This window comes from Medicago sativa, chromosome 6, assembly GCF_051527215.1.
Source record: "Medicago sativa cultivar Bolivia chromosome 6, Bolivia_mono, whole genome shotgun sequence".
In the NCBI taxonomy this organism is placed as follows: Eukaryota; Viridiplantae; Streptophyta; class Magnoliopsida; order Fabales; family Fabaceae; genus Medicago; species Medicago sativa.
The window spans coordinates 25826418-25850267 of NC_140754.1; the positions used below are offsets into that span (position 1 = coordinate 25826418).

The 23850-nt window shown below is 33.1% G+C and overlaps 1 protein-coding gene and 1 long non-coding RNA gene across 2 annotated transcripts; both read right to left on the bottom strand.

Annotated features, from left to right (window-relative positions):
- Positions 1–9242: 9242 nt before the first annotated feature.
- Positions 9243–9887, bottom strand: LOC146914174 (uncharacterized). The gene is made up of 2 exons (XR_015014012.1): positions 9650–9887; positions 9243–9511 (listed from the first exon to the last, which is right to left on the bottom strand). It is a non-coding gene; the product is annotated as an uncharacterized LOC146914174 (long non-coding RNA).
- Positions 9888–13184: 3297 nt separating this feature from the next.
- On the bottom strand, positions 13185–21852 carry LOC146914175 (uncharacterized). The gene is made up of 7 exons (XM_085721013.1): positions 21547–21852; positions 20192–21354; positions 19393–20126; positions 18530–19245; positions 16922–17160; positions 16663–16802; positions 13185–13549 (listed from the first exon to the last, which is right to left on the bottom strand). Exons 1-7 carry the CDS (start codon positions 21850–21852, stop codon positions 13185–13187), a joined length of 3663 nt encoding a protein of 1220 aa, XP_085577139.1.
- Between the last annotated feature and the right edge of the window lie 1998 nt (positions 21853–23850).

Here is a 23850-nt window from a genome sequence, read left to right on the forward strand (position 1 = left end):
ATATTTTGATTAACTTGTGTGTGTATATATATCAATGTTTAAAAATCAGACCGAAGGTTGAACCAGTTAGACTTTGGGGTTATGGTTTTTTTATTTCAATCTATTCAACCATAGTTTAATTTGATGACAAACAAATAAAAGATTAAACAATTTAAAAAAAAAAACGAAAATTGGTTTAATCATATGTGGTTCAACGACGATTTAACTCGGGTTAATTTGGGTTAATTTTTGTTCAATCAAACTATATACAATCGAAATCAAAACCACCGTCAAATATTCATATCGGTTGATTCTTGGTTCAACCTGGTTGGACCAACCAAAATTTAATTTGATACGATTTTGGTTAAATCTAGTTCAATAGGACTAAGACTACAATATAATTGAAATCAAACCACCTGCTAAATCACCCAATCCCGGTTCAACCGGTCCGATTCAATATAGGTTTTTTAAACATTGACATACACACATCTTAATATTGAATATCTCTCTCCAACAATTGGGTATTTGGCTGTATGGGAAGAGACAATGGAATTTAATAGTTGGAATTGAAAAATCAATAAAAAGAAACAGAAATGTGAGCCCCACTATACCCATAATGTCTTGTTGCATCAATAGTTAATCTCACCCTTTCTTTTAAAAAAAATTACGAGGGAATTTGATGGTTTGTTTCTAGAACATAGTCTAGTTTATCATATCATCTTATTCACATTCTCTTTATTGAAAAGCATAAAGAGGAATTAGTTAATGTGGAATTTGGATTTTTGCATGTATGTTTCATCAAGTTCAATTTGGAATATTGATGCATGATAATGAGTTTTACAAAAACTAATTTTATATTTGTTCTAATATTATTGTAGAATTTAAAGTAATACGATTTTGTAAGGTTGAGTTTATATCTAAAGTTTAAAAGTAAAAAAATATAATAATTCATAAATTTAATTAGCAGAGTCAATAGTCTTTTGCTTTAGAATGTTGTCTTTAAGCCTTTATTCAGTTAATCAAAAGTAAGCAAAGGGAATATCTATGATGTCACATAGAAAATAGGAAAAACAATAATTAGTTCAAATTCTCCAAATTTGTTTAGTCACAAACCAAATTTATAAAAACAAATGCCTACATATTCTCTTTAGTTTGCTTCTTCTGTTTGGTTGTTGTCTAGTTGTGTATTGTTTATTTATGGTTGGATGTATATGCAAATTTGGAAAGGTGATTTCATCACTTTGATTATCACATCCCAACAGCTGCAACATATAAGGTTGAACATCAATGATAAATATCTCATAGAAATTGGACCATATACTTATTTATTATATTTCATTGAATGGACTATACTTATTTTGTGCATGTAAACAAAATGACATTGATATGTTTATTTTATTGAACCATTATTTTATGCATGAGATACTCTAGACAATATTATTTGAGTCAGGGAACATAAAAGTGGTGTTCCATAGGGCTGTAGAGTCATGCAATATTTTTTAATATATAGTCCATATTAGAGTCTTATTCAAGACATATGTTGCATAATACATCAAGAAATTATTATGTAACAAGTATGTTTGTCCTACGAAATATTTCACCGGCATATTCATGCATAGTGGGGCAAGGCTCTACAATAATAAGTTTATGTTTCAATCAATCTAAAGAAATGTTAAGAACATTCTTACCTAAAAAAAAATCACAATAATCTTTTTTCCAACATTTCTTTTCAACATTAATTTTTTGTTTAAATGAAATCAGGAAGTTTTACCCTACACCCCTACATTTATACATTGACCTCAACATTTCACTCAAACTACCCAATTTACCCTTTATATAAAATAAATCTCAGTTACTTTTGCACTTGTTCACCCCACTCTTTCTGGAAAACGTTTTGCATCCTTCTCTGCCTTCCCATTTTATTTTTATTTTACCCGAATGACTCTTGCGACGGAATTGTTAATGCAATCGTTGTCTCCCGGAATCTCGGAATCGACTCTTGCAACTGGATTGTTACTGAAATTGTTGTGAATTGCAAGTTTTAGTGGTGGTTACTTAGAAATCCGAAAATAGTTTTCCAGCGTTGTATTCACAGAATCTTTACCACTCAAATTGAAACTCTTACCCTTTTTTTTACATTTTTTTTTAATAATAGAAAGGCTGCCATGGAAGCTTTTTGCGATTGAGGTTGTCATTGTTTTCTTGTTTGCTATCTATTTTATTAATTCATTGTCTTTTAATTAAGTGAGGTTGTTAACTGTTATCGGTTTTTAATCAAGTCAGGCAATCGGGAAAGGATTTGTACAGCCTTCCGGTATAGATTCTGGAAACGCAAACGTGAGTGTTTCAAAAATTTGCTTCAATTCGGAAAAGTTTTATAATGATTTTCGAAAGAAAAAAATTACAAGTCGGAAATGTTTAGAGTAGTTATACAAGAAATACATATATGAGATGATATGTGGGGGTAAACTCATTGAATTGGAAAATGTTGAAAGTGAGGGGTGAGAAATTAATGCGTAAAATGTTAAATGATAAGAAGGGTAAAATTGGAATTTTTGAAGATTTGTAGGGGTGAAAGTACATGTGTAGGGGTATAGGGTAAAATTTCCATGAAATCAATGTGAGTCATCCATTTAATGTGGGATCCGTCTCTTCTAAAGGGTAATATCTACATTAATTTCATCTAATAAAAAATACATAATGTTGAAAAGAGAGTGTTCATAACATTTTTCTTAGATTAATTATAAAATTGACTCGAAATAGAAGTTGAGTCAAAACCTTAATTGAATGAATTAGTTTGGCTTGAAATGTTGATATAACAAATATTTGAATAGTCTCAGCAATAACATTGAGATGAAAAATAAATCATTTTTTCGTTCAGAGTAGCCAAATAAAATAATGTGTCAGGTTGAGAATGTTGTCAGGCCGATCCATCTCACATCATGCAATTATTTTTTCAGGGTTCGAACCACTAACCTCTACATATCTTTATATATATAAATGTTAGACAGTCTGCAAGTAGACCTGAGTAACCCTAATCCCGCCTTTTTTATATTAGCTTAAAAAATCTATATGAAAAAAACCTCTTCTGAGAATCGAACCCAAGACCAATAGCTTCTCCTCAACATTTTGACCACTAACCCACTAACAATTTTTTTGATTTAATTTTGTTTCCATTAATTGATATCCAATATCCCACTATCACATTATCCGTAACTCACTAACCACTTATTAATATCTACCCACACGGTTATTATTATCAACATCATAACTTACCACTAAACCCCATCCACTAACCTTAATGCATGACTGAACTTTTTGACAAATTGTCTACGTTATTAATCATTATTTTAATATAGCCACTTATAACATTTCTATAAGCAATATATATGTCTCATTTCAAATTAGGGAATATATATATATATATATATATATATATATATATATATATATGTCTGATTTCATTTTTTTTTTTTGAAGGAATGTTTGATTTCATTTTTATTCTTTATTTTTTTATGGAGTATATACATCATACAGTCAATTAATGAATCGCTTTAGTTTTTTTAAAACACTATTGTATTCCATTAAATGTTTCTAATAATATAGTCAATTTGATAACTATACATGAAACTCTAAAAAACCATTCAAAAAAATATATACCCGTGCATCGCACGGGTTATAGTCTAGTATATATATAATGTGATATCCCTGTTAATTGAACTACTTTCATGGAACCACTACTCTTATTATTATGGTGTGTAAATGGTTAAATTAATATATAATAATAAATTATGCATCACTCTCTTTTCCCTTTTCTAAACCCTTGTCATCACAAATTTGAATTAGAAAGTGGAAATAATTTGCAAATCGCTATAGTACTATTTACTACAAGTTACAACCTTATAAAATTTGAAAATGTTCACTTATTACACAAATGGATAAATTACAAGATTCCACCACCAAGAGAATTCTTGACACACGTAACTTCATTGTTGTCCTTTGGGTCAATTCTCATGAAATCACAAATCTAAGAACAAAAAATATCACAAGATTTTCATGGTAAGGAAACTTTAGCCTATTTCATCCACTACAAATTTTGTGTGGTGTAGCACAAAAATCTCCTATAGTTTTAAAAATCATGTTAATGAAACAAATTAAGTCATTTTCAATCTTCATATTGATATGAACTAATTAGTCTTGACATGAAATTTAAAATAGGAGACAAGAGAGTTTGGGTATGTCGGATAAAGAAGTAGACATGAAGAAAAGCATTTGAGACAAAAGCCACAAAGTAAGGATTACAAAATGAGTTGAAACCTATTGGTCCCCAATTTATGTCCTCGTTTAAGACAATAAGTAGTGGCTACCAAATCCAAATATTCATTAATGCATTGTAATAATTCAGAAAAGAATGTTACACCATAAATCATGCAAGTACAAATAAACCTAAGTACGACACAAAATTTAATTAACTGCATGGAATAATGTAGTTGGTGGAGTAAAGATGTTTCTCAATAAGTCTTTTAAGATGGGGCCATGAATTGAAGTAAAGATGACACAATTATGAAAAATCTCTCTTATCCACTAACTTGTACTCACTCCGTTTCAAAATGAGTGTCGCTTTAGCCAAAAAAATTTGTTTCAAAATAAATATCCCTTTCAGTTTTCAATGCAATAATAACTTTTTCTTTTCAATTGTACCCTTCAATTAATACTCTGCACATTACTTCCAAAGTATTACTTTTAAAACTAACCAATAGTTAATAAGGATAATTTGGTAAAATAATCATTCTCTTTCTTTTAATCATTGCATTTCTTAATATGTGTGTAAACACCTAAAACGACATTCATTTTAAAACGGAGGGAGTACATCTTACTACCATATACCCTCTAAAATTTCATGCTTGTTTTTGACATTTTAAAAAATTGGGAGAACTCTCCACTCCATAAACCCTAAACAATATTGTCATAACGCATTTTATTTTATTTACATTTTCTCAAGTGAAAATAATCTTATCTGAGATGTGTTATTAAATGTGGATGATTCTATAAACTAAAATATGAACCTTGGTTCGCCTATCTAAAATATGAACATTGGTTTGCTTACAAACTGAAATATGAACCTTGGTTCGCTTTAGTGGAGAAGTCCAACTCATTTCACTAAAACCAACTCTCGGTTATGAGAACTCATTTCTATATGAGCGGAGAAGTCTAACTCATTTCACTAAAACTAACTCTCCGTTATGAGAACACATTTCTTCATGGGCACATCAACATTTGAATTTTTTGGATAAAATTTTAATTTATTTTTTTAAAATGATATCGTTATTCTGACAAACTCAAATTCAACTTTATTAAAATCAATTTCTATTATGACAATTTTTATTTTTTAGTTTTTATTTTTTCAGAATCTAAAGTGTTTCGACAAATTCAAAATTAGAGTTTTGAGGGCACAGTTTTTTGTACATTATTGTTAAATAACATTATTTATGTCAACTTAAATTCAAATTTGTTGATCAAGCTCTGTAATATAGATTTGTTTTGAAAATTAAAAAAATTGACTTATTTTTAATAACGGCAATCTCAGTTTCAACCTTACTGAAATCTATTTCTATTTCAACAAACATGATTTATTAAAATGAAGAATAATCTAATCATTCATATGATGTGTTAGGTTGGGGGTACAAGTTAGGCGTAGGGGTAGGAACGGTAGATTTTTAAACAACATTGCTTCTTTCTTCCTGTTTCCATATGGCCCAATTAGGCCCAATTTTTAATTGGACCAGGTCAGAAAGAATATTACTTTTCTCACTTCTAAAATTGTTTAAAAACATACCCCATCGATAGTTACCTCCAGTTTTGCTTTCCAGCTGCAGTTAAGTGTTGTTGTACATTTTTTTAGAACGGTTCAATCACTTTTTAATTAGTTTAGACGATCTTATAATTGTTCAACGACACTTAACTGCCGTTGGAAAATCGAATGCTATTTAACTACCTCTATACCAACGACGGTTGAAAAAAATAGCAATTTAAGAAGTGAGAAGAGTGATTTTCCACAGAAAAAAAACCCCAACCTAGTCTATACTCCATAGTTTACAATGATGAAACACAACCTATGAAGTTCCCAAGATTAGTTTTTTTTTTTTTTTGGCAATACATAAGAATAATTGAAGAAGAATAAAACTTAAGTGCATTTTCTTTTGTTATAATAAACTTTGAAAAATATGATTCTTAACTAAACCAACTATTATCTACTGAAATTCACAATTTTTTTAAAGTTTGTTATAAGATAAAAAGTTTGTTTTTAATTAAGAACCATACAAAAAGTATATAAAGAAATGCATCTAAGTTTCATATTTTTTTTATAATATTTTTATCATGGGTTTTACATCAGTTGATATAAAACGGTATTATATCAAAGTTTTTTTTTTATATATAAGGAGGTCCTTGTATACCCTACAAAGCTTGATTTTTTTCCAATAAGCCAAGAGATAGGTGAGGCATCAAGGCGAGTCTGAAATATCTCTATTAGGTTGGTACCTCTAAGATAATGCGAAGCTTGAATCAGATGGAGAAGGACGTTGATCTATAAACTGGATTTTTTTATTATTTTGGAAAAACATAATTTGAACAAATTTTTAAAAAAAATATCTATCATCCAAAACTAGTTTAAATTAGTTGCAGGTTGGTTTTTTTTGTCAAAAGTAAGTGTGAGTAGAATTATTAACTTACTCTTTCGTATTTTTAGGTGCAGAAATGATAAACAAACACATAAATTTAGACACAAATACAACATCAGTGGCATTTTCCTAATTCTAATTAAAATACAAAGACAAAATTGTAATTTTCTCTCTCCATTTTTTTAGCCTCACCCTTCTCTCTTCTCTCTTCTCTTCCTCATCGTTCTACTCTCTCTGTTCCCTGACTTCTCTCTCTGATCTAGTGTAGTGAAAGCGGAGGAGAGAAGAGGTTTGATTGCGCGCGATGATGGAGGAAGTTGTTGTAGGATGTGGCGGTGGTGAAGGAGCTCGTGGATGGTGGTCGGATCTGAGAGGATCAGAGATGGAAGAGATGGTTGCGGGTGAGAGCTCAGGCGGCGGTGACGGTGGTGGTGAGGACGGTAATGACAGTGATGGCGGTGGGTGAGAGATGGATCCAAGAAGAAGGTTGATGGGTGGTAGTGATCGTGTTGTGTGCATATCTGAGTGGAGGATGGTGGTCGTAATCGGAGAACTGCGGTGATAATGGTGAACAGAGATCGTAGAAGGGATGGAGTGAGAGGAGCGACGGTTAGTCGCTGGGTGGGTGGGAGATGAGAGATAAAGGAATCGGCAGGAGAAGGAGGGGAGAGAGAGAAAGAGGGAAAAAAACTATCAATACGTATATTGTATAGTGGTGTCTGTATTGTGTTTGAAATTATGTGTTTAGTTATCAAAACTCTTTTAGGTGTGTGTAAGATAGTAGCACAACCGGAGAGGATTGGATGACTTGATTAGGTTAATTTATGAATATTAATTTTCTTTTCTTCATTTATCTATAAAAAAATGTTAGCTAGTCACTCGCTTAATTTGATTTGTCTATCCTCGTAGGCTTAACTCAGCTGGTAGGGACAATGCATAATATATGAAAGGTCTGAGGTTCAAACCCTGACCATCAAAAAAAAATTTTGATTTGTCTTAACTTTAATGTTTTTGTGATTCAATTTTGAGCAGACTTGACTAGAAGGATTTACACAACACATATAAAAATTCACTTAGACGATTAAGGGGAGGATTTACATATAGCAACTTTGTTGGCTTGATGTCAATAAACATCTCAACATACATGATTGTAGACTCTCAAAATAGAATTTTAAAGTTATGGTCTCATAAATGTCAATCGTACAAAAAAAAATATAGTTGTTACAATAGAAAAAGATTACCCATCCAAAAAATTTATATATGGAAGAAAAAGGATATGGAAGAAAAAGGTACTCCAAATGTCTTTTGTTAAGCGACAACAATTTGATTCTCTGAAATTGAATGCATATAATTGCATTGAAGCGCATTTTTTAGGATTTGAGTGATGTTCTTAACCCTCTAGACTCTTCGTATGATTTTGATGAGATTTGGTGACGAGAGGAGCCTGATGGATAAAGGTTGAATGGATTGTATTAAATTTATAAATGGTAGTTAGTATATTAATTTGCATGATATTTTTTGTTGGCTTACATTTTCTTTTTCTTTTTCAAATGAAGAGTAAAATGACATCAAAAGACAATAGAAAATTCTAATGAAGAGTATAATAGCATCAAAGAGAATAGAAAATTCTAATCATATTCTCATATATATATATATATATATATATATATATATATATATATATATATATATATATTATTAAAAAAATAAAAATATAAAAAAAAACAACAAGGGGGGCATATAACCAAACCAAGTAAGTCAACATGAAAACATAGGTCAACCTAGATGGCCATATAAATATTTAAGGAAGCCAAAAGAAGAAATTGTTAGTCAAAAAAGATACTTTTTTAAGCTTTTAATGTATGATTACACAGCTTGGCACTGGTTAACATATGAATTAGTTTTCCATCTGCTAGTAAATGATACTCCCTTTATTGGGACTCATTAATGAGACCATATGAATTATTCAATATGTCATGAGAGGATGGAATTCCTTTAGTTACAAATGCACTTCATATCGTATTCGGTAAGCTCCATATACGATTGCATTTTGTGTTTAATGTAAGTCAATAGATTAAATTGGTAAATGGGTCACAATCACCCACCGGTAGATGTTAAATGTTGACAATGATTATTGGATTGTTTGTATGTCAATATAGTTGAGATGTTATTAGATGTTGACAATGATATCTTCACACTTCAAAAAATTTCTTCAAACACTACAATAAATAAATTGTCATAGATATATTAAATTTTTATGTTAAAAATAATATTTTAGTTTCATAAGTCATGATCAAAATAATGTCTATTACACTTGGTTTTCTTCGATTATTGATTCACTCCAACATCTATGTCCATTATGTGGCAAGAACTATGTATATGTCGAAGTCTATTTGATATTACATTGTTGATGATTGTGTTTCGTGCTTCCATTTACTAAAAGATGTTATTATATATATTCATTCATAGTTTTGATTATACATCAATCTTGCCACAAATTTGTTTTCAGTCATTTAAATTTAGCTTTCATCGATGATTCTATCAATTCAGTTAATATCACATCCACATTAATATTAAACTAAATGAAAAAATAAAATAGTTTATACTATATATAATAATATATATTGCCTTTATAACCACGCTTGCGTAATACAAAAATATGATTTTGAATTGATCAAACAATCTTTAAGAGCTGACCAACAAAGATTAAGGTGTCAACGAGATGACAAAAGTACAACATTATAATTGCCACAATTACTTACATCGACAAATTCCCCCTATGCATCTTGGAAATTCAGTAGGGATACAAAGATATTTACGACAATCTTTTTCTAAATCGCATATAACAACACCTATGATGTAAAATAAGAAAAAAGAATGAATGTTAATAATGTGGAACTGAACATTGTGTATAAGATTAAGAAGAAAATATCTCCTAAAATAATATTAAGCAAATTTGAAGAAAAAAATGTTTTCGGGAATCTACTTACGGTCGACTACAATGATGAATGTGAAAAGATAAATAATCATCGTATAATAAAAATAATCGAGAACTTTAGCCATATTTTTCCTCGTTTACATGTAAAAATAGAAAATTGTATATCACTTTATAGTGTGAAATGCCCCAATCTTGAAATTAAAATTATTGTTAAATGTCTCTTCAAATTACTAACCTTTCATTTATCTTTTACCGTTTCATGATAGAGAAGAGAAAAATTATAGGGTTGAATGATGACAAAACTAGTTGAGTAAATGAGGCATCAATTAGGTGCAAACACATTTTTTTTATTTATTAATTAAACACTTCATCATATCAAAGTTATCAAGAATAACAAATATGAAAATTGCATGATAAACAAAAGGTGTATTATTGCATAAAGCAAGAAAGGGAATTCTTACGCAATATAGTACTTGCCATTTTTTTTTTGGTACATAGTACTTGCCATTTTTATTGTTACATAATTTGAAATCGGCTGGAATCCATTGATATTTATTAACTAAGGCCATATTATTAAAACTAATCTAAATATAATTTTTTATAATTCTTTTTACCCAATTTTTCTTAATTCCTACTTATCATTAAGTGTTGCATAGTATTTTGGCCCTTTTAAATATGTCAACTTTTACTTTTATTCCCTCTAAAAATTTCTTTAAATATAAATACAACAGTTTTGAAATCCCAAAACAACATTTTCTATCTACAAATTTGGTTGCTACCGTCAACTCCCTTTACCACTAACACATGACAATTTTTTATTGATATGGCATATTTTAATAGTTATTATTTTAACTACGATGAACCAAGAGTGAGGTTTATCATCATGGTGAAATTTGGACCTTCCAACGTTGGAAAAGCTACCTTAAAATACCTCGTCTGAGACACTGTGCAAAGGCAAAGTGAAAATATGTATTGGCTCTAGACTTTTATGATTAGTTTCATCTTGAACAACAGAATCTTCAAAAGATTTGGATGTACCAGTAGCATCCCCATCCTTCGGTTTTTCAAGAAATTTTACGGTTATTGGGTTCATAGAAGTTTGGTCTCCGGCCTTTTTACCATGATCAACATTGTCAGTTTCCTTCATTGGGGGCAGCCAACGACAACCTAAGACGTCGTGAAAGAAAATCCATCTCTTTCTACCACAACCTCATCAAAAATACGTCCCAAGATATCCATATCAGCCAGAGTACATGCATAGTGGTCGAAAACTCTATTTTGAGATGGTTTTTCTAAAGTGAGGCGAGTTCCAAATGCGCTTGCAATTTCAAATAATGTCTAATAACGCCAATATTCTTGTGGTAACTCCATGAATCATATCCATATTTGAGAATGTGTTGGATGGATTGAAGTCTTTCATCCATTATGAGAAATGAAGGACTCTCGACTTAAGGTTTATAGTGTCCATTAATGACAATATGTCATATCACATCTTTAAAGTCTTTTTAATTAAGTTTTTTTATCCAGGTTCTATTAGTTTAGTACTTAATTTAAAGTCATTTTAAATAAATTATCATTTCTTTATTTATTAAATCAAGTAGTGTATTAGTGCCTGCGTATTATTACTATGGTCAATGGTTAGATGAGATAATGAAGTTGTGGCATACTTAGAAGTTTTTTTTTTGAGAGTGTTTTAAATTAGGCTTAATTAATGATTTGATCCCTTAAGTTATTTTTTGATTACGTTTTGGTTCCATAAATTATTAACATTACGTTTTGGTCTCTTAACTTATAATCCGTTAGCCAATTAAATCATATCCGTTAACTTTTGGCATACTTTGAAGTGTTAAAGAGTGAAGATAAAATTACAATATCATGGGTTAATTATCATATAGCCACACATGCATGTGCTTGGGAATTAGAAAGAAAAAAAACAAATGGGTCTTTGACCCAAGTTTTTATTGGTTGACCCGAGAGGAAAAAGAAACGGAAGTGAAGGAATATATTTAAAAGGGAGAATTACGCTTCTCCCATCAAGATTTGCTCATTTTCAATCGAACTTTCCAAAATACCTCTGCGTGACTTAACTCACGTAGGTGTATTACCAGCGTGACTTAAGTCACGCTCGGTATATGACTTAAGTTAACGTGAGTTAATTCACGTTGGGTTCTGTTATAAAAATATAACTGTACCATAGGAATTTCAAAACTCCATTGTTGTGGTTTTGATCTCCATTGTTGCAATTTTCTCCAAGTTTAAGCCATTCAACCCCAATTACAATCCCAAAATCAAGTAAGTGTTTATTATCCTATTGCATTGTTTTTTTTAATTGAATTGTTAGATTTTTTGGATAAATTGTCACATATTTAGGTTTTTATGATTTTCGATTTTATGATGTTAGATTTTTATGATTTGATTGAATTGTAAGATGTTGATTAGAAATAATTAGAAATTGTTAGAACTTGCTAGAATTTGTTAGATGTTTGAAATTGTTAGGAATTGTAAAATTGTGGTAGAATTGTTAGGATTAGAGTATGTTTGTCGATTGATGTTTCCATTGTGTAGATATGTCTTAGAAAAGGGGATGATCAATTGAAAAAGGAGGGTGAGAAGAAGAAAGCAAAAACCATTGCGACATGACATGGCATTGAATGCGATGGATCCGTAAAAAAAAATGCAATTTGAATGTGCTGGTGTACAATCAGTCCAAACTGAGAAGGAGCGGAAAGATGTTTTATTTTGGTCCACAACCAAAAGTAGGTGCCACAAGAACTGTCGAGCACAACCCAATTGACTTAAGTGACGATGGAGATGATTAAATATAATGGCTTGTAATGTCTTTTTTTTTTTTTTAATGTTTTCTTTTTATGTTTTTGGCTATGTTGCGCATTTTGGTATACATTTTGGTACTTTGAACAAAGTTGCGTATTGAATAAAGTTGAATAAATTTGAATAAAGTTGCACAAGTACACGAAATCAATTCAAAAAATACACAATTTTATTTAGTTTTAATTTCATCTGTGTTACATTACATTCTCCCTAAATATGTGGTATCATCATGATGTTGGGTTTAAATTAAATTCTTGAAAGTTTGCCGAAAATGTTGGCATTGAAGTGTCTTATACTTAGTGTAAAAAATTGCAAGTCTATTTGAAAACTCAAAAGAATGACGAGAACACAACACATGTATTCTACCAAATCAACTTTATAGGTTTTCACATCAAATTCCCTAGATGAGTAGCGACGAACATGAATGCATTCTAATACATTTTTTTAAACTTAATCCTATTGCACTGTCAACTGACAGGTTTCAACTGATAGAGAGCATGATCAAGCACAAAACAACATTTTAGAAGTGCATTCCCTTTCATCACACTCATCTTATACAAAGGAATTTGATGTGAAAACCTATATAATTGATTTGGTAAAATACATGTTGTGTTCTCTTCATTCTTTTGAGTTTTCAAACAGAATTGCATACCTTTACCCTAAGTATAAGACACTTCAATACCAACATCTTCAACAAACTAACATGAATTAAACTTAAATTCCAACAAAATAAAGACACTACATAATAATGATGCTACCTAAACATAGTTTTGTGGCAGAATCAAACTCTTGATAATATATTCAGGTGATCTCAGCAACGTAGCATCCATCTTAATCCTCGGGAACATGTGATGTTGACGATGTATGGAGAACATGCTCCTCGCGCAGTCATCGTCTGTCCACATTATCTTGTCGAACCGGAATAAACCAGGACGTCCATATTGAATGTCCTCCACCCTCCCTGTGTCTATGGGGTTGAGTCCTTGGTTGATTTCATTAAGTCGATCCTTCAAATCCTTTAACGTGAGAAGAGAGTGGGCAATTTCGGAAGGGGGTATTTTCGGAAGTTCAGTAGAGAGTGGGCAATTTCTATTGTGAGAAGAGCAATTTTCTATAAAAAGAGCTGCACAATACATGAAAAAAGCATCATGTTTTGGACAGAAAACGAACCAGACGTTTTGGAAGAAAAACAATAAATGAAGGCAGCAACACAATTAACAAAGGAAACATCAAGCCTAGAAGAGGATATCATGATGAGCAAAACATCTTTGTTTGTAATTTCTTTTCTTTTGATGTTGCTTAATTATATTATCATGTGTAGCTACATTCCCCTTTTGACTAGGCCTGTGATGATTTTGTTTAAAGTTGTATGATCTTTGTGAATTGTATAAACTTTATTCAATATAATTAGAATCCTAGTTTTATTCAGAATTACTTGTTTAATGTTTTTTATATGATTACATTCGAATCCAAGTCCACAAAAGAAAAATAGACAAAACAAAGGGGTGTAGTACTCCAACATTTTGTTCATTTTAATTAAGGATTTATTGCATTATTTGTAAGACTTGATTAGGTTAATTTGTGAATATTAATTTTCTTTTCTTCATTTATCTATATAAAAAAAAGTTAGTCACTTGCTTAATTTGATTTGTCTTAACTTTAATGTTTTTGTGATTCAATTTTGAGCAGTTAACTAGAATGTACATATTAGTTTTCCATGCACCTTAGAAGAAATTGTCTTCTTACATTGATCATTGCAATTTAGTTATATTTGTTTCCTAATGATTTTAGAGGAAATGGTTTTTCTCTCTTTGCAACCAATTTTTCTACCATGCTTTTAGGTATGGTTGAGACTCATTTGCAATACTACATTGCATAACAGATACAATTATTTTGATTGAGACATTAGCATTTGAAATTTAGTTTGTTTATCTTTGCAAATGTTTTACGTCTTCATATTTGTTTTTACAAGTATCAAGATGTGATAATAATAATTTATTTTATTTGAAATTTCAGTTCACATTTCAGCATCTTATTCTTTGATAATAATAATTTGTTACATTTTCAGCCACTTATTCTCTCAATTTAATATTGGGAAAACTAATTCATAAAGTGCAATCAACTTACTAGATTGTAAACAAGATATTTTATAATAGATGGAAATTCATATCTTATATATTTTTTCAACATTCTTCTAGAATTTATCTTAGTGCATTATACCGAAGACATTGAAATATACACAACACCATACAAAAATTCACTTATACGATTGAGGGGAGGATTTACACTTAGCAACTTGTTGGCTTGATGCCATTAACATCTCAACATACATGATTGTAGATTCCTAAATTAGAATTTAGAAGTTATGGTGTCATAAATGTCAGTCATACAATTAACTTTAGATGTCCAAAAAAAAGTTCCTCAAGTCCATTTTATATGAACCAAAAGACATTACTTGAATAATTTTTTATAGATGTCACAATAGAAAAAGATCACTCATCCAAAAAAATATATGGAAGATCTAAGACTAGGATATGAAATCAATGACAAGATCTAAGACGGATATTCAAAGAACACCAAAGTAAAACATTATCCCCCGAAACCTGCAAAACTCAACGAATCTGAAAAATAGTCGGATAACTCAAGGGCATGAACACACATATGAATTAGTTTTCCATTTGCTAGTAAATGATACTCCCTTGATTGGGACCCATTAATGAGACCATATGAACTATTCAATGTGCCATGAGAGGATGGAATTCCTTTAGTTACAAATGCACTTCATATTCGGAAAGCTCCAAATACAAATGCATTTTGTCTTTAATGTAAGTCAATATAGACTTAAATTGGTAAATAGATCACAATCATTTGATGCATAGTCTCGTCTTTTAGGTAGATGCAATTTGTGCACTTTAAGAATGAAAAACTTATTTAACCTTATTTAAATGTATATAATTTATTTCTAATGAGTGCTAAGAACATACCCTTTAGAACACAATTTCTTTTGTCAGATTGAATTATGTGAGTTACATATAAATGTGATGGAATTCATTTGAATTTTAATCAATAAAAGAAATTGTGTTAAAATGTGTGAATAAGAGATTTTTTTTATCATTATTCTTTCATGTAATGTTTAGCTCAATTAAAGAGGTTTAAAAGTTAATCAGAAATGATATCTAAACACACATTTCCCAAACACAAATACAACACCATGGTCAATCTCGTAATTTCCACTAAAATTTAGGAATATAATTGTAATTTCAGCTGCAATCCCTCTCTCTTTTATCGTCCTTCTTCTTTCTTTCTCCCCCTTCCATCTCTAAACAGTAAACATTCAGACGTTACCAGTTACCACCACCATCGTCGGCCGACATCAGTCACCATTTCGGCCTCCTAATCCACCACCGAATCGCAACCCCTCTTCTCTAGCTCGTCCATCACCACCACCAGTGAGAAAGACCAGGCCATAGAAAATTCCGGCGAAGAGGTGCAAGTGCAACCACCGGCTGACCTTTCAGATCTGACATCAATCCATCGCCACCTCCTCTTTTCCTTCGCGCCAATCACGACCTTCATCATCTCGCCGGCCGTCGCCTCTATTGCTACCGTCGCCGCATTGTTTTGCTTCTATGGTTTCAGATCTATGTTTTTTGCGGTCGTTTTTGCAGAGTTAATCAGAATGGAGAACGGTGGTGGTCGGCGGTGGCCGGAGAGTTGAATAGGAGTGAGAGTCTATAATGGTGGTGGTGTGAGCTATGAGAGAGAAACAAACAGTGAAGGCCTGGAGGGAGTGAGAGAAGATAAAATAACAAGGAAAGAAAATGAAAAAAAAGAAAAATACGGTATAAATACGGTGGTGTCTGTATTGTGTTGGGTTTTTTATGTTTAGTTATCATTGCTGAAAGTTAATATATAATATTGATGTATATCTAATGTGATATTGTGATTTTTTTTTCTTCTGAACAAATCAAAATGGAATATATCGCTTAAAAGGAGAGTGATTCACCCCGCACAAGGCGTGCTATAAGCAATGAATCATACAAGGTCTGCACAATAAAAAGACACCTGACACAGATGTCACCACCAGAAAAAAATAAAAAATTACATAGCACCCATACAAAGTAGTGGATGTCTCCACCAATCATGAAAACCAAACGCAATTGGTACAAAATTCGACGAAAGCCATCAAAAGGAATTTAGCTTCACCTTTTCAACTATATTGTGAGGATCAATTACCGCATTTTTGAAGATACGGTTGTTTCTCTTCTTCCAAATTGTCCAAACACAAGCAAGCCAGATAACCTTCAGAAAAGAGTGAGAAACTCGTGGCAAGCCCGCCAAATGAGTAAACTGAAGGTAATGATTTGTAACTGAACCTGGAAACACACAAGAAAAACCAATCCAATGACATATTAAAAACCACACGCTCCCAAAAAAATCACAACCTATGAAGAGATGATCCGCTATTTCAATGCAACCACATCCTCCAACACACAAGTTTTCGTTAGTTTGGATAACATGTCGTCGCACCAAATTTGATCTTGTCGGAATTCTATCTTTCAAGAGACGCCACGCAAAAAGAGAGACTTTTGTAGGAACCAATTTGTGCCACACGTCGTTGTTTGAATCAACAGTGACCTGATCATCCAGAGATGTTAGAAAGATGTACGTCCCACGAACCGAGTATCCATGTATAGGATCAAGTAACCAACGCCAGTGGTCCTGTAAATTTTCCTGCAACGTAACGTTATTCAATAAAGTCACACACTCCCTCACACTATCCTCCTCCCACGCCAACAACCGACACCTCCACCCCCACCCACTACCTCCTTCTTCCCACCCCATTCTCGCCATATCCTCCACCAAACACTCCTTATGGACCGACAACTCACAGAGACGGCTGAACTGACACTTTAAAGGTACTCAACCTAGCCAATTATCAGTCCAAAAAAAAGTGTTACGACCGTTACCTACTACCCTCCTAGAGTTATCATCAACCCAACTTCCTACTCCCGATCCCACCCCTTGCTGGACCTAGCACATCATCCTCCGCCACCCAGAAGCACTTCTACCCCCTTCCTTAACTCGGCCTCCTTCCTCCCCATACCTAGCCTTTAAAACTCGGTACCACAACCCTTACAATTATCAACCAACAGCCTCCAGCACCACTTCCCTAACAAAGATAAATTAAATTCCCTTAACCTCCGAACCCCCAAACCACCACGATCCACAGGTAAACAAATTGTATCCCGATTTATCCAAGCAATTTTTTTAGAGACCTCACAACCCCCCCCCCCCCAATTTTTTTTCAAATATAGATTCGATAGAGGAAATTATACCTGTAGGTGCCTTGAAGAAGGAAAGAAAGTAAACCGGAAGAGAGGACAAGACAAACTTCAGGAAAACCAGGCGACCACCAAAAGATAAAACTTATTATTCCAAGTCGACAGCCGAGCAACAATTCGATCAACCATAGGTTTCCAAAAACTAAGTTTCCTACCATCTCCATCAATAGGCATCGCCAAATACGAAAAAGGAATCGTACCAGTTCTACAGTTCAACACCGAAGCTGCTTCTGACAACCAGGTTGGAGGAATTTTACTGTTAATTTTTTTTTTCTAGGGAAGATTGTTAAACAACTAAACTCAAAATTATAAATTTTAAACATGTATTTTTCTTTAATTTTTTCTTCTTATGTGCTGTACGTATTCTCAACACTAGTTCGTTTACATTTTTGTCAAAAAAAAAAAACACTAGTTCGTTTACATTGTAACACTGATATATCTTAAAAACTAAAACGAAATATAAAATACAGTGGTATCCCTTTCTTTCAATCTAAAAATTTGAATTTTTATTTACAAGTTTAAGTGTTATGAATTTGAAATAAAAAATATAAAAAAAGAATTTTCGATCGATCATTAAGGTGCTAGTGTTTTTTACAGTAGGTAGCTAAGGTGCTAACCTACTAAAATATATATAGATGAAAGAAGAGAAAACAAAAATGGAGGGGACATAAACCAAAACTCCATTAAAAAGAGATGAACCTAAAAGAAGGCATCCCTAGTTTGTTTTTTACATAAAAAGAGCTAATAAAAATAGGAACCTCAAGCCAAACTGTTAATGCTTGCAAAGATAAACCTGCATTTGCTAAAGAATCTGCAGCCTCATTTCCTTCTCTGAAAATATATGTAACAATACAATTCATTTGTCGAAGCTTGAACTTCATATTTTGCCACCTGTTGCTTAAGTTCCAAGGTATCTTAACATCTCTTTGAAAAGCCAATACTACTAAAGAAGAGTCTGTTTCTATCCAAAGGTTCCTCCAACCTCTTTGAGTAGCCATTTCTACGGCTCTTAAGGCTCCACTAATTACTGCAATATAAGAGTTAGAGTGACCTAAAGGTTCCGCAAAACAACATAAAAAGTTTGCCTCAAGGTCTCTAACAATTCCTCCACAAGCTAAGACACCAGGGTTACCACTCGAGGCTCCATCAATATTACACTTGATCCAAGCCTGAGGTGGAGGACTCCATATAACCTCTTTAATAATAGGAGCCCTAGGATGATGAATTTCCACATTAAACGTTTTAATGACAGTGAAATCTCTAAGTGAATTGGTTGAGGTTTTTCTTGTTGTGTTGCCTGATAAAGTAGTGCTAGCAATAATCATGGATATGGCAGACTTCCAATTGATGGATTTGTTGTTAAACCTAGCTTGATTTCTAGAAAAACAAATAACATTGAAGAGATTAATCAAAGCAGAAAGAACAACTACCTTACATTGAAGAGACCAAGCAAGATCACAAATCTTCCATATATCTTCAAGGCCAGTGAAGTTTAAGTTAATATTTAGAACAGAAGCTAACCAAGACTAGATTTTAATGGCATATGAACAAGAGAAAAACATGTGGAAAGAGGTCTCAGGCTGGTTATGGCAAAGGCTGCACATAGAAGGTATATAACAACCTCTCATCATTAGATTCTCATATGTAGGAATTTTGTTGTACATCAATCTCCAAACAAAAAGAGATTTTGAGGGAGGAACATCAACGCTCCAAATGGTTTTGGCCCAATGGAGATCTTGAAACTGATGGCGTTTGAATTCATAAGCATCTCTGAGTTGAAGTTCACCTGTTTGAGTATGTTTCCAATGAAAACTGTCACATTGAGCTTCTATAGGTAAAGTAACTTGTTCAGCAAGTTGTCTCAGATTAGGGAATTGAAGAAGAAGTTGAGGAGGAAATTGCCAACCACCATTATGAATATAGTCACTAACAGTTGAGGTGAGAATATTAGATATATGGTCTGGAATATTGTAAAGATCCACCAAAGATTGATCACACCAACAATCCTTCCAGAAATTGATTGTATCTCCTGAACCAATAAGCCACCTTGAATTTTCAATAATCACATTGTATTCTTCTTTGATGCTACTCCAGATGGAGGAGTAGATATGATGGCTGATAACTCTGCCATTCTTTATCACTCTATCTTTTAGAAGCTTTGCCCAAGATTTCTCTGAATTCAATAAATTCCAACAAAGCTTCAGGTTTGTTGCTGCATTCAAACTCTGCAGAGACCTTAAATTTAAACCTCCGTGACTAGATGGTCTACAAAGCTTCTTCCAACCAACAGTAACTAGCTTCCTTTTTTTCCCTATCTCCACTCCATATGAAGTTTCTGACATTTCTTTCCACTTCCTTGATTAGGGAAACCGGCCAGGAGTAGAGAGATACTATAAACCAACATGCTCTGAATGACTGACCTTGCAAGTTGAACTCTCCCAGCCATAGAAAGGAGGGAGGCTTTCCAAGCTGATAGTTTCATGTTGATTTTGTCTGCCACAGGTTGAAGATAACTGGCTTTTGGCTTTCCTTTAAATATGGGAACCCCCAAATAGTTAAAAGGGAAGGTGCCAATATTAAAGTGAAGAAGCTGCACAATGTTGTTCATTCTTGTAGTGCTGATGGAGCTAGAGTAGATTGAAGATTTTGAACAATTAATAATTTGACCAGAACTTGAAGCATATAACTGAAACAAATCTTTAAGAGCAATCAAACTAGACATCTTTCCTTTGCAAAATATCATTAGATCACCTGCATAAAAAGAGTGAGATGGAACTGAACAATGCCTTGTGCCTTTAATGAGATCAAGCTTACCGTCCTCCACAAGTCTAGAGATACTTCTACTTAGAACATCTTCTGCCAAACAAAATAAAAGGGGAGAGAGAGGGTCTCCCTGTTTCCCTCCCCTTGTGCAATTGAAATAACCATGAGCCTTGCCATTCACAGAGACAGATAAGAAAGCTGAATTAAGAATAACTTGAATCCAATTACAAAACACTTCATTGAACCCAAACTGTTTGAGCACTTTCATCAAAAAAGGCCATTCTAATGTATCAAAAGCCTTTGTAATATCTATCTTTAAAGCTAGGTTCCCCCCAAATGATTTATTGTGAAGAAGATTTGTGGCTTCAGATGCAATACAAAGACAATCTTTTATGTTTCTTTGATTAATAAAACCCATTTGTTCCTCAGAGATGATGGAAGGCATGATAGGAGCTAACCTGTCAGCAATTACCTTTGAAATAATTTTGAATTTGAAATTGGCCATAGCTATTGGTCTGTATTGTTCAATTGCAGAAGTTGTAGGAATTTTTGGAAGTAGGGCAATAATGTTAGAGTTGTATCCTGGCATGATCCAACTAGTTGTGAAAAACTCTAAGACTACCTTCACCACATCAACCTGAATGATGTCCCAATATGTTTGAAAGAAAAAGGCTCCAAAGCCATCTGGTCCGGGGGCACTTTCTTTGTTCAAAGAGAAAACAGCTGATTTGATTTCTTGTTGAGATGGTAATATTGTTAAAATAGCATTCATTTCATCAGTGATGAAAGTGGGGATGACTTCCTCTGCAAGTAAATGATCCTGCAAAACAAAGTTAGTGCAAAAAAGGTTTTTATAATAATTTACTATATGGTTTGATAAAAGAGTTTGGTCTGTGAGAATTTGATCACCATCATGTAGTGATGTTATGTTTTTGGTTGAGGTTTTAATTTTGGCTATTTTGTGAAAGTAGTTTGTGTTTCTATCTCCCTCCAAATGCCAATTTAACTTTGCCTTTTCTTGCCAAAAACATTCTTGTCTATTGAGGGCTTCTTCTAAGACTTTGTGAGCTTCCTTTTCCTCTAATAACAAAGCATCTGAATTTCCACTGGTTTGAATTTGAGCTTGAATCAACTGCAATTTTTGTTCAGCACTTGTAACAAATTCATGCACATTACCAAAACTTTCTTTGTTCCATATCTTCAGTCTTTCCTTCAAGATTTTGAGCTTCCTATTTACAACAAACATAGGACAACCTACTACTGTAGTGTTCCAACACTCCTGCACTATTTGCTTACAATCTTGATGCATGCTCCACATTCTCATAAACTTAAATTGAGATGCAAAAGAAGAAGTTTCTGACAGTTTAAAGTCCATAAGAATTGGAAAATGATCTGACTTGTGCTTAAGTAAAGTTGTAACTGAAAGAGAACAACACAAATCAATCCATGCTTGATTACAGACAACTCTATCTAACCTCCTATCCGTATGTCTTCCCCCACCTCTACCACTGGACCAGGTAATTACTCTGCGCCTCTAGTATGCAAGTGAATTAAGTTGTTGTTATCAGTCCAAGATTGAAAATCCTGAATTGGACCTCTAGCTGGATTGGTGCGGCCTCTATGTTCATGTGCACCCAAAATACAATTGAAATCTCCAATAAAAGACCAAGGCAAAGCAAATTGATTTTGAAGCAAAGATAAAGAATTCCAAAGTTGCCTTCTAGTTAAATAGTTAGTGGAAGCATAGACAACTGAACAAGCAAAATGTTTCCCTTCTTATATTAAAGAGAAAGAAACATATTGGGAATCAGACGCTAAAAGCACAGGGTTTAAGTTATTTTTACAAAGACACCAAATATTGGGGAGTAGGTTAACTCTATTGTTTACAGTAAAAGTTTAAGGTTAAGGTTTAGAAGTCATCTACTAGGTAAATCATTATAGTCCATCCATGGTTCTGATATGAAAACAAAATCAGGATTATTTTGAGAAATGAGCCTTTGAAGAGCTAACCTTGATGGGGTGTTAGCCAAACCCCTTACATTCCAAAAGATATACTTCATTTGAAAGGTTTCTGAACAACCTTTGATCTGGTGTTGTATGCCTTCTTGCTTGCTTGAATCAATTTTTGCTGTGCTTTTTTCTTACTCTTTGAAATCTGCATTTGAAAGCCATCTGCATGTATGAGTTGCTGGGGTATTCCTGGTTGTTCTCTTTCAAGTGTTTCATAAAGACTTGCTTCTGCGTCTTCATTTGCTGCCATATTGGCCCAAGAGCTGTTCAAAAAATTCATATCTCTTTGGACTCTATCTGGTGTTGAAATCTCTGTATCATCTTCATCTTCAGTTGATTGAGCATCTATTCTATTTTGTGTAGCATCCACAAAGGAGCCATTGGAACTGTCAGAATCCTGCACCTTTTGCCCTTGTTCTTTGCGTGTTTCATCATGATCATCAACATTAACATTCCGCTCCATCTCTAAAGCTATATCCTGTTCTTTCAAAATCTCAGCTGGTTCCACCATCGGTGCCTTTCCTTTATTTTCCAACAAAGCTGCACTTTTTGTTATGTTTCCATCTTCCTTATCCGAAATATCAACATTCACAACCTCCTTTTCAACATTAACACCTTCAGGAGATGTGTCATGTTCTACCCTTCCATCCTTTTTCTTAGCATATATTTTCTTTTGCTCCATATTGTTCTTTCTTTGGTCTCTATCTATTCTTACTCCACCCTCATGGTTCCACTTCTTGCAATAATCCACATAATGACCAATTGCTCTACAATAAGTACAATAATCCGGAACATTTTCATAATCTAAATCCACATAGAACGCAAAGCCTTTACGCTCCACCAGAAGCTTGTACCTCAAAGGCTGTGATAAATCAATTTCTACCAAAACCCTAGCATAGTGCCCGAAAGTTCTCTCATACATAGGTTTGGAAGTAACAGAGTCAGTGCATATAGGTGAGCCTATTCCACTAACTATTGAAAATAGTATGTTCTTTCTCCAGTACTCTTGAGCCAGGCCATAGATTTTCACCCACACTTGTGCTGATGAATTCTGCTGGTTCCTAGGGTTAAAGTCTTTTGACCAAGCAAATAGTTTTAGCAACCCAGGGCTTAAGTTCCAAGATGATATTGATCTAACCCTTCTAACATCTTCAACTGATGAGAAACTAAATTCAAAATAGCCCTTACCAATAGAGGTGATGCCCCATAGTGAGAAGCCCTTCCAGACTTGCGATAACTTCGATTTCAAGGCAACCGCTGTTAACGGTGTCGTTCCCTTTGGCCAAATCACCCTACCGTGAAGGTT